The 12,076-nt window shown below is 34.1% G+C and overlaps 1 protein-coding gene across 1 annotated transcript in view; it reads left to right on the plus strand.

The window, feature by feature from the left end:
- ANKRD30A (ankyrin repeat domain 30A) overlaps positions 1-12,076 on the plus strand; it is a 215,475-nt gene that overhangs the window by 107,109 nt on the left and 96,290 nt on the right. The window contains exons 29-32 of the mRNA XM_078332937.1: positions 1,184-1,212; positions 1,301-1,373; positions 2,912-2,942; positions 6,039-6,111. Coding sequence (XP_078189063.1) covers positions 1,184-1,212; positions 1,301-1,373; positions 2,912-2,942; positions 6,039-6,111 — 206 coding nt within the window. The remainder of the gene's footprint in view (positions 1-1,183; positions 1,213-1,300; positions 1,374-2,911; positions 2,943-6,038; positions 6,112-12,076) is intronic.

The raw sequence follows: 12,076 nt of genomic DNA on the forward strand, positions 1-12,076 counted from the left end.
AACTCACACCATATAACAAATATAATTAAATTTAGAAACAAAACAATTTTAGAATTCATTCCTTGAACACTAAAACTGTTTTTTTAAATAACCATTATTCTAACATTGAAATATGCAGGTTAATGATACTTAAAAATCTCTGGAAATTTACTAATATTTTCTGATACTTTCATATTAGATGTTTTCTTTTCCTTTTTTTTTTTTTTGAGGCAAATGTTGGTCTGTCATCTAGGCTGGAGTGTAGTGGCATGATCTTGGCTCATTCAACCTCCACCTCCTGGGTTCAAGTGATTCTCCTGCCTCAGACTCCCAAGCAGCTGGGATTACAGGCACATGGATTCCTGGCTAAGTTTTGTATTTTTAGTGGAGACAAGGTTTTGCTGTTTTGGCCAGGCAGGTTTGGAACTCCTGAACAGGAGTGATCCACCCTCCTTGGCCTTCCAAAGTGCTGAAATTACAGGCATGAGCCACTGCACCTGGCCTGTATTAGTTTTTTGTTGTGTATGCTTTGACCACTGTATAAGTGGATCAGGAAATTTTAAGAGGGCTAAACTAGAGAACCCTATGAAAGTAAAATTACTATTTCACATAGATAAAAATAATAAATATATTTATTAGCTTTTATTCCATAAGTAGATATTTATGGTGATAAATTTAGAACATTCTCTTCAATGATAAGTAAATTGTGGCTTTGAATTCTCATCACAATTCCTAAATTGCAGGACAAATTGAAGAACATGATAGCTACATGTAGTATAATGAAATAAATGATTCTGATGTGCTTCCTTAACAATATGCAATAGCATTCTACCATTAGCTTGGAGATTTATTTTCTTTGGGTCTTGACTTGGTCATCTTATTAAGTATAACTTATTTCTTTATATGGCAGCTTACTCTCACTGGTATTGGAAGTGTTCTGCTTTTAGTTATAGTCACTCTAAACATATTGTCATTGTTGAAATCTTCACAGCATGTTTTATGAAATCTATTTTTAGAATTATCTTAGGTATATTTCTGTCATGTTGGCATGTTAACTAATACAAAAACCCCAAATACCTCAAAACCTAATGTAATCCCTTTTAAAGCCACGCATGAAGATTCATCTTCATATTCAGACTCTGTGAATGTTTGATAGACTTTTTTAGGCTTGCATGTAATCAATTACTATGTCCCTTTTTTTTAGAGTCTCCTGATGTACATACCCTTCTGAAGGTAATAATTTTCTATTTTTCTATTGAATATTCACTGCATATTTTATGAAGTATTCATTATTAATTATTTTGTTTCCAAACCCATTTAGCCTTTCTGTGGAATGAAAGATTCTGTTCCAAATAAAGCATTAGAACTGAAGGACATACAAAGATTCAAAGCAGGTAAATTTTGTAATTTTAATTTTAATCTGGGAAGAATATTATTAAAATAGTTGAAATACTGAGAGGCTTTTTATTTCCAATGTTGTTTTTTTTTCCAAAATTATGGGAAAATTTGATACAAATAATGCCAATGTTAGTATTTATGTTTGAGAAAATGCCATTTACAAGCATAAAATTTAGAGATTTTTTTTAATTACACTTTACCTCATGTGGATCTACTTTAATGATTCTAAAGCATTTGGCCTTGGAATCTTTTTATACTACTATATTTAATTGCCTAGTGGTACAAAACAGCCTGAATTCATTTTTGTTGTTATTGCCATAGTCATTGTTGTAATTTCTAACAGCTGGTTAGAAGTTTCAGAGACCCAGATTAGCAACTGGTGTGGGAGGGTAATCTTGTGAGACTTCCACTTCAGCCTGTGGAATTTGGCACTATTTCCAGATAGAGTTGGAACTGAATAGAGATCAACAACCAGCTGGTTTGTGCTGCAGAATTCATTGCTCACTTGTTGGTGGAGAAAATCCTCCACACAACTGGTTGCAGAGAAACCATGTGTGTATTTCTTTCTACACACAAAGTAGATAGAGAGTGACTAGCATGTACTCTGTTCTAATTGCTTCTAGTTCATTTGTGTAGAAATTATACTTTCTAAGGTTGACACAATCCACAATTCTGCTAATGATACAATTTTCTGTCAGTCTTACATGGTTATGCTTGGATTAGGACAATTGTATAATGTGCTTCACTTGTAGATATCAAATTGTGATAAATTCTGTTCTTCCTTGCCTTTGAGAACTACAAAGGAGGGGAAATAAGAGTTTTTAATGCATTAATTGCCATCCAATAGTATATTTGATAATAATTTTACTATAGTCTCAATGTATGGTCCCAAAGGAATGCTTTATAAGAAATCATCAAATCATATGAATCTTTGTAACAAAGTGTCAAAGTAGTATGATGTTTTTTATGTATTTATTTAGTTTTTTATTCACTTTTGAGACAGTGTCTCATTCTGTCGCCCCAGCTGGAGTACAGTGGTACATTCTCAGCTCACTGCCACTTCTGCCTTCCAGGTTCAAGGGACTCTCCTGCCTCAGACTCCTAAGTAGCTGGGATACAGGCATGCATCACCACCTTGGGCTATTTTTTTTTGTATTTTTAAATACTGACAGGACTTCACCATATTGGTCAGGCTGGTCTTGAGCTCCTGACCTCGTTGATCCACCTGCCTCAGCCTTCCAAAGTGCTGGGAATACAGGCATGAGCCATGGCACATTTTAAAATCCTGGCACATTTTAAAACAAGATCTGAAACATGCAGGGAAGTGTACATGTTTTTTTTAAATTAAGTTGAAATCTCGAAATGTCTCCCAGGATGCTCTCAGACTCCTGGCCTCCTCAAGTGATCCTCCTGCTTCACCTTCCCAAGTAGTTGTGATTACAGACACATGCCATCATGCCCTCTTCTGTTTTAATATTCTTCATTTCTTATTTAAATTTGTTGATTTCATATGTTTTACTTTTTTTCTTAATAGAGGATGTGAGTTCTGTAGAGTTTCCATTGAGGTAAGATTTTACAGATTTTTAAAACTTATATGTTAACTAAGAAAATATAGAGAAAAGAAACCACTATCTGTTGAGTTGACAACATGTTATGTGCTTAACATTTATTGTCTCATATACTCAACACACAACTTTGCAAAGTATCTCTGCTACTATCACCCACTTTATATTAATCAGATAACTGTGGTTCAGAGAGGATGATTAACTGGCCTATGATTTCATAGCTAAAAAGTAGCTGACCCTTGAGTTCACCATCAGCCTACCTTGAGCCCAAATCAATTCTATTGCCCCTCAGCATAGATTGGTAGAGACCTGTGCATCAGTAGAATCAAGGTACAGGTCCCCATGGGATTAATTCACAAAGTCACATTTTGTTATATGTCAACTTTTTCATAGTCTTCCCTTAGAACACTGGCTAATCCAATAGTTTGTTCTAATGTGTTTGAGAGTTGCAGTGATAACCAGTACCTTGCTTTTACCATCAAAACTTTTAAAGCAGATTTTACTTAGCTGCGTTCACAAGACATAGGTTTTCTTTTCATAAGCAAGACCAGGTAAATCTTATAGATAAATTATTTTACCTGTTAGCAGAGATTATCACATACAGAAGTTGTTAGGTATATTTAGAGGTTATTTCTTATAGAATTATCTATTTACAGACTTCCCAGTTTAGTTTTTCTTGAAGGTAGTACACTGCCTAGTTGCCTGCACTCTTAATTTTTTTCTAGACTTTTTTTCTTCTTCCATGACTTTTAAAGTCAGTTTCTGATTACTTTCTTTCTTTTCTTTCTTTTTTTTTTTTTTTTTTTTTGAGACGGAGTTTTGCTCTTGTTACCCAGGCTGGAGTGCAATGGCGCGATCTTGGCTCACCACAACCTCCGCCTCCTGGGTTCAGGCATTTCTCCTGCCTCAGCCTCCAGAGTAGCTAGGATTACAGGCACACGCCACCGTGCCCAGCTAATTTTTTGTATTTTTAGTAGAGACAGGGTTTTACCATGTTGACCAGGATGATCTCGATCTCTTAACCTCGTGATCCACCCACGTCAGCCTCCCAAAGTGCTGGGATTACAGGCGTGAGCCACAACTCCGGGCCCCCTGATTACTTTCTTCTCTGGTTCCCTTGGTGTTCTTTTTTCCTATTATTTTATTCCTTTCTGCCAGCCCCATTTTTCCATAGCTAAAATGAAAAGCACATGGAAATTTACGATTTCACATAATCTTGGAAAGTAATCAAAAGTCTTTCATATTTCAATCTGTATTTAATATTCTGTAAAAATGGTTGTTCAGGTGGAGAATCTGAAACTGAAAGTGACTTGTGTAAACATAGGAGGTATTAGAAGCAACATTTGAACACATTTCAAAGCCCATTACTCTGGTTTCTGTATCATCATGTGAGTGTTTGAATAATAGAAAGGAAGAGGGAATGGGTCTAATTAAACTGATGGAAAAAGATAAGAATGGAATTAGCTGAAGAACCTAGTGGAAGTATATAAGAATGGAATTAGCAGGGAAATGCCAAGTTTGAAGAGAAACAGTCTCAGGGTTGGTAGGACTAAGGATTTTGTTGAAGAGACCAGAATATTGGGCATTCTGACAAGTTTGATGGAGATAAATTAGAAGAACAAAAACAGAAAAAAACTTTGGGAATTATCTAGAAAGGCATATAAAAATATGTTTCAAGAAAGTCCTGAATAGGTCCCTGCTGTTTGGTTTAATTGGAGGAGGAAACACATTTCAAGCTTTCTATTGAAAGATTTTTTTTAAAAAATGAGCCACTGGGAAAAGTCTCTATGAGCATATAGAAATGTCCTATTATGTTCTTTCACCCCAGATTTCACAGGAGTGGCTTAGAGCCCCTTGAGAGTTAGGAGACTGAAGTTTGCTGAATTACATAGATCTGTGGCCCAGGGAAGGTGTCCCCTATCCTTTGCCTCACTTTTTCCAAGTGTCTGATGACCTACCTATGTACATGTAAAGCAGGGGTAAGATTGGCTGGCATGTAAGTCATGGAGCTTCATTTCGGTTTTTGGTAGCAGGCTTATGATGGAGGTGAATGACTGACTGAGCCTCTATTTAGTTGATTTCCAGGAACAGGTAAATGCAGAGTTTCAAGGTTCATCATTAGATTTTATCCTTTCAGTAATCTGTACTTTGATGAGCTGAATATTTAAAGGTTGGAGACTGACATGAAGCACTGCAGAAGAAACATTTGGAAGTGAGAGACTTTTTCACTATACATAGTGTCTCCCACTTCCAGGTCTTTCTCTTTGTATATGTATATTACTTAGAGAAATCCGACCACCAGGTCTCAGTTTTTCTAGCAGTCTTTCTCCTTGGGTAGAAGTACCAATGAAGATTTTTAAGGCTTTGCTAGTTTATGTAGACCCAAACAAGGAAGGACCATTACAGAATAAGAAATCTGATTTTATTATTTTTAATGTTTCAATTTTTGTTGAGAAAAATATTCCCAATAGCAAATATACATTTGTTTCTTGACATTCATAGGCTCAGCTTTTCAATACTTCAAATATTTTAGGGTACTCTCTTAGTGTTTTAGGGTGAAGAGAGGCAACAGGTCCTTCTTAAGTGGTTTTTGTGCTGAAAAACAAAAAATGTCATTTTCCAGTGACACAGATTAGTCTTTGAATCAGAGATAGATAATGCATAAGGGACAAGGTAACTGTATCTTTCTACCTCATTTTAGGTTATCAAGTTTGTTCCAGTTTAGATAACAAATGTTATGTCATCCACTAAGTAGATTTTTGGCTTATCCTTGAGGACAGATGGGTTTGTGAGGACATATTATACCCCAGGTATGCCAATATACTGGTTTTCACTGTTTGTTATGGAACTAAGAGTGAGTCTTCATTGCATATTATAGTTTAGGGAGGTAGAGTCAAACATAGGGAACTAAAATTTTTCTAAAAACAGAGGCCTTATTCAAATTATACCCAGAAGCATGATATGATATACAGATATTTCCCCAGATTTTGTTTTTCTGTTTTTGTTATTTGTGAAGTGAGCATCAAGGTAAGAGCTAGTATATTTTCTTTTTAAGTACATAAATTTGTTCATTTTATTGTATCTTATGCTCTAAAGTCTTTTCAGCAAACTGACTATGGAAAATTTACGGTCTACAAAAGTTGAGGAAGACATCAATCTTGCTACCAAGGTAAAATGTTCTCTTGTGAAGTTGATTTTCTCAGAAGGATTCTAGTTCTATGTAGTGTTTAGCTTTCCTGTTTAGTAGTGGTGTAAGTATTATTATAATTTGGTAATATAAAGTTGGTCAGATAAAAGCATTTTATAGAAATATGACAATTTGATTAAAAAATTTATACTTTTACTTTAGTCAATAACAAATGATTGGTAAATACTACGAGGGGTTGAAGGATGAAAAATGGAAAGGGCTAGAGAATATGTAGTGACAGGATTATTATATTAGAAGAAACTTTCCCACAATAGATTATGTGTAAAAAATTAGTAAAGGTTTTTGGATAAGTATTCTGACTGTGACTTTTTAAATTATTCTATTGTAGCTTAAAAAAATACTCATGCTGGGATAAAGCTGGAAACCATCATGAACACATGGACAGAGGGAGGGTAACAACAGACACCAGGGCCTGTGTGGAAGAATCTAGGGGAGGGATAGCAGGAGGTGGGGGTATAGGGGAGGGATAGCATTAGGAGAAATACTTAACATAGTTGATAAAGTGATGGGTGCAGCAAACCGCCATGGCACATGTATATCCATGAAGCAAAACTGCACATTCTGCACATGTACCCCAGAACTTAAAGTATAATTTTTTTAAAAAATTTATGCTTAAATGTATCTTTAGTGAATCCAATTACTTATTATAGTAATCAAGGAATCTCTCTGATACTTTTTCGTTCCCATACTGTACCACAGTATTTTGGCACTTATTATTTTGATATCATAGTTTTTAGGAGAGAGCTTTTTCTCAATTTCTCCTCTTGGTTCTCTGAATACACATTAATTATATTAGAAATTGTGAAAAATTATCTGGGCATGGTGGTGCATGCCTGTAGTTCCAGCTACCAGGGAGGCTGAAGCAGGGAAATTGCTTGAGCCCAAGAATTTGAGATTAGTGTGGGCAACATAGGGAGACCTAATCTCTAATTAGAAAAACAATGTAGAAATTTAGAAATGTAAATTATCTTTCTCACAATCTGTATTACTAAGGGATGCCAGTGTGTTTTCTAAGTTATTTCATGAAAAGCATACTTTAAACTCTTCATCCAAATGAAGAATGCTGGTTTTACCCCAAGTAAAAAACCAATTCTGGAAGCAGAGACCCTTAATAAGCATGTGGTAAGATTTTAATTTCAGAATTTTTAAATTGTAGTTTTTAAACATTGTTATTCAAAGATCCTTAATCACATTTGAAAATTTTAAATTTCAGAAGATTTTGTATTTAGTTGTTTAAATAATTGTTTTGAAGGTCTTGCATCACTATGAGATGCTGGAGGTTAGAAAACATAGTTGTATGCATCCTAGAGTACCCAGAATACAGTTTTCCCTATAAAAAGCATTTTAGGAGATTTTTAATGTAACTAAATAAGCAAAGGAATTTTTATATAATGGGATGTTAAAAGTAAGATAGTATGAATAATATATCTAATAATTAAATTTAATGCATATCTAAAATAAGGCTTAAATTTATATTTTCTGTTAATGGTTAGAATGCATAAGTTCAGGGAAGATATGTTGAGAAAACATGTCTTTAAGTAGTCAATACATCAGAGATATGTAGTAGATAGAAAAGAAGTTTTTTTTTTTTTTCTTTCTTTTTTTTAAATTTTTTATTGGATTTTAGGTTTTGGGGTACATGAGCAGAGCATGCAAGACAGCTGCGTAGGTACGCACATGGCAGTGTGCTTTGCTTTGCTTCTCCCCTTCACCCACATTTGGCATTTCTCCCCAGGCTATCCCTCCCCACCTCCCCCTCCCACTGGCCCTCCCCTTTTCCTCCCAATAGACCCCAGTGTTTAGTACTCCCCTTTCTGTGTCCATGTGTTCTCATTTTTCATCACCCGCCTATGAGTGAGAATATGTGGTGTTTCATTTTCTGTTCTTGTGTCAGTTTGCTGAGGATGATGTTCTCCAGATTCATCCATGTCCCTACAAACGACACAAACTCATCATTTCTGATTGCTGCATAATATTCCATGGTGTATATGTGCCACATTTTTCCAATCCAGTCTATTATCAATGGGCATTTGGGTTTGTTCCAGGTCTTTGCTATTGTAAACAGTGCTGCAATGAACATTCGTGTACATGTGTCCTTATAGTAGAACGATTTATTGTCTTTTGGATATATACCCAGTAATGGGATTGCTGGGTCAAATGGAATTTCTATTTCTAAGGCCTTGAGGAATTGCCACACTGTCTTCCACAATGGTTGAACTAATTTACACTCCCACCAACAGTGTAAAAGTGTTCCTTTTTCTCCACATCCTCTCCAGCATCTGTTGTCTCCAGATTTTTTAATGATCACCATTCTAACTGGCGTGAGATGGTATCTCAGTGTGGTTTTGATTTGCATCTCTCTGATGACCAGTGACGATGAGCATTTTTTCATATGATTGTTGGCCTCATATATGTCTTCTTTCATAAAGTGTCTGTTCATATCCTTTGCCCACTTTTGAATGGGCTTGTTTGTTTTTTGATAGGAAAGAAGTTTACACTATATTTTTTAGCATCCTCCAAGTAGAATTTAGATTTTAAAAATTTAATATATTTTAGTCACAACTCATGTTCTATTTAACATATCTTTTCAAGCAATACATTACCCTTTAGGATTTTGATTACAAATAGATTCTTCAGGTGAAAAGTTTATGAATTATTCCTTTTTTTCATTTTTTTCTCTCTGCAGTAATAATATTCTATCTTGTAGGTAGTGGCTAAAGACCATGTTTAACTAATTTAATGCCTTATTATATAATAAGAAAATTAAAATATGTATTACACAGTCATTAACCAAATAACTAATTGTAGTGTAAATATTAATCAGCATTATTGGAATGTATTATGAACAAAAGTTTCTATTGTATGTATTTCCTCACCTATCTTATAGTAGTTGTTTTTTCTCTTGTTTCATGACTGGAGCTCATACTTGATTGACTGCTCATGTCTGTTGTTTGTTTCTTCCTCCTCTTCCACCTTTTTAAAACTGACTTACCTGAGACTTTTTTCACAGAATACATTTTTTCAGTGTCTGGTTTTTAGGGATCTCTTTCTCTATTGTCAGCATATTTAGTTACAGGTTTCTATTTTGTTGCTATGTATGGTTTTCAATTATCAATCATTGCCCTCCCCCACATGATTTATTCTTTTTCTTTCTGTTTCACGGAGGAACCTGGTTTTATACAATTATCGTATTTAGATTTTGGACACACAGAATTGAAACAACCTATACTATTTGAATGCAAACCCATTTAATTAAGATACTATAAAAACTAAACTCTGACATTTTTCAACACAAGAGGTAATTAATGCAACTTTGAATCATGAAGTTATATTTTAACATATAACATATTATTTAAATTTTTAAGTTAATTATTTCTACAATACTATAAACAATGTAAGGGCAAATTTTTGTCCCAGGTTATTTTGGTTAAAAAAAAATCTAATGAATACCACTAGTTTTGTGTAATAATCAATTAGATCTATGGGATAAAAGGATCACTCAATGAAGAAGGGTAAGATAAACATAGAGACTACATTAGAAAGTCAAGGTGAGAAAGATTATTATAAGACACAGTGAAAGGAGTGGTTTAAATGAGTGCAGGAACTCTCTAGAATGAAAGATATGATATAACTTAATTAAAATAAAAATTAAGAAATGATAGCCAGGTAATAAAACACTGCTCAGATGTTTTTGAGTGACTTATAGCTGATTTTAATAAAAAGCTGAAAGAAAATATAAAGACAACTACAGGTAAAAGTAATTTTTTGTACTCTTTAAAATAGCTAGTAGAGAATAATTTGAATGTTTCTAGCATAAAGGACAAATTAGTATTTAGTATCTCAATTATTCTGGTTGATTATGTAAATGCATTAAGTTATAATGTATAACTCCCAAACATGTACCTTTATATTTTGTCAACTAAAAAATTATAAAAAAGGAAAGAAAATTTAATTCTCACTTCTTTTAGTAAATTTGTGTTTTACATTTAATCTAGTCATACTTATAATTAATGGAGAATGCAAAGTGAGATCCGTTTTGGGCCCTGTCAGCTTTATTGTGAATTATTAATTTTTGACTCTTTGGTTTCTTGTTTAAGATTTCTAACTCAATGTTTGACTTATTCTTGGGTTAATTACCTCATTAATCTTACTCTTTGATATAACCTTGGTAGCTGTTTTGAGTATTTTTGTTAATAGAGAGAGTATAAATAAACAAGCAAGCAGTTTATTTAATCAAATTATTAAAATTACATATTCTGCTTATATGAACAAGGTTTTTAACTGGATCTCTTAAAAAAGAAAAATCACTTTTAAGCTACAACACTCTCAGGGAAATAATTGTAGAAATTATTCATCTCTAGGTATATTCTGACATCTTTTGCTCATAATATCTGTAAGTAGTGGTATTATATGCACACATCAAATAAATGTAATCGATATTCATGAATTTTTAAAAAATAAAGTACCTGTTATCATAGAATTATATGTTTGGAAGATTGTTAACAGAGTATATAAAATTATCACTGGAAGATTTTTTTTTGCTCTTAAAAGTATCTCTTGCAGTGGGCACATTGTGACTTGAATTTTTTAGTTTCTTTCTTCATTTCTGTGAATACTGGAGAATGCTTTACAATCATAGATAATAGGTAAAAACCATTAAATCTTCAACTTGAATAATTATATCTTAATTTGATTTATGTGAGATATATTTCTCCAATTTTAAACTACCATCCTATATGCTGTAAATAAGGATTTTCAGCTAGTGCTATACTGTTTACATGAAAATAAGAAAAGCATGTGAATTTTATAAAAGCATTTCACATTTCCATCTGACATTATAGTAGTACTTAAAAATGCTTCATAATTCTATTATTAGGTAAGCATTTCTCTTGTACAATTAAAAGTTTCAAGGTCAAATTTTATTTATTTTTGTTTTTGTTTTTTAATTATACTTTAGGTTCTGGGGTACATGTGCAGATCATGCAGGACTGTTGCATTGGTACACACATGACAATGTGGTCTGCTGCCTCCAACCCCCGGTCACCTACATCTGGCATTTCTCCCCGTGTTACCCTCTCTGACCTCCCCACCCACCTGCTGTCCCTCTCTTGGCAGCTCCAAACAGACCGCAGTGTGTGATGCTCCCCCCACCGTGTCCATGTGTTCTCATTGTTCAATACCCGCCTAAGAGTGAGAACGTGTGGTATTTGATTTTCTGTTCTTATGTAAGTTTGCTGAGAATGATCCAGATTCATCCATGTCCCTACAAAGGACACAAAATCATCGTTTTATATGGCTGAATAGTATTCCATGGGGTATATATGCCACATTTTCCTTGTCCAGTCTATCATCGATGAGCATTTGGGTTGGTTCCAGGTCTTTGTTATTGTAAGCAGTACCACTATGAACATACGTGTGCATGTGTCTTTATAATAGAATGATTTATAATCCTTTGGGTATATACTCAGTAATGGGATTGCTGGGCCAAGTGGAATTTCTATTTCTAGGTCCTTGAGGAATCACCACACTGTCTTCCACAATGGTTGAAATAGTTTACACTCCCACCAACAGTGTACAAGTGTTCCTATTTCTCCACATCCTCTCCAGCATCTGTTGTCTCTGGATTTTTTAATGATCACTATTATAACTGGCATGAGGTGGTATCTCAATGTGATTTTGATTTGCATTTCTCTAATAACCAGTGATGATGAGCATTTTTTCATATATTTGTTGGCCTCATTTATGTCTTCGATTGAAAAGTGTCTGTTCATATCCTTTGTCCACTTTTGGATGGGTTTGTTTGTTTTTTTCTTGTAAATCTGTTCTAGGTCTTTGTAAATTCTGGATATCAGCCCTTTGTCAGATGGGTAGATTGCAAAATTTTTTCCCATTCTGTTGGTTGCTGGTTTACTCTAATGATTGTTTC

This window comes from Callithrix jacchus, chromosome 7 (genome assembly GCF_049354715.1).
Source record: "Callithrix jacchus isolate 240 chromosome 7, calJac240_pri, whole genome shotgun sequence".
Taxonomy (NCBI): domain Eukaryota; kingdom Metazoa; phylum Chordata; class Mammalia; order Primates; family Cebidae; genus Callithrix; species Callithrix jacchus.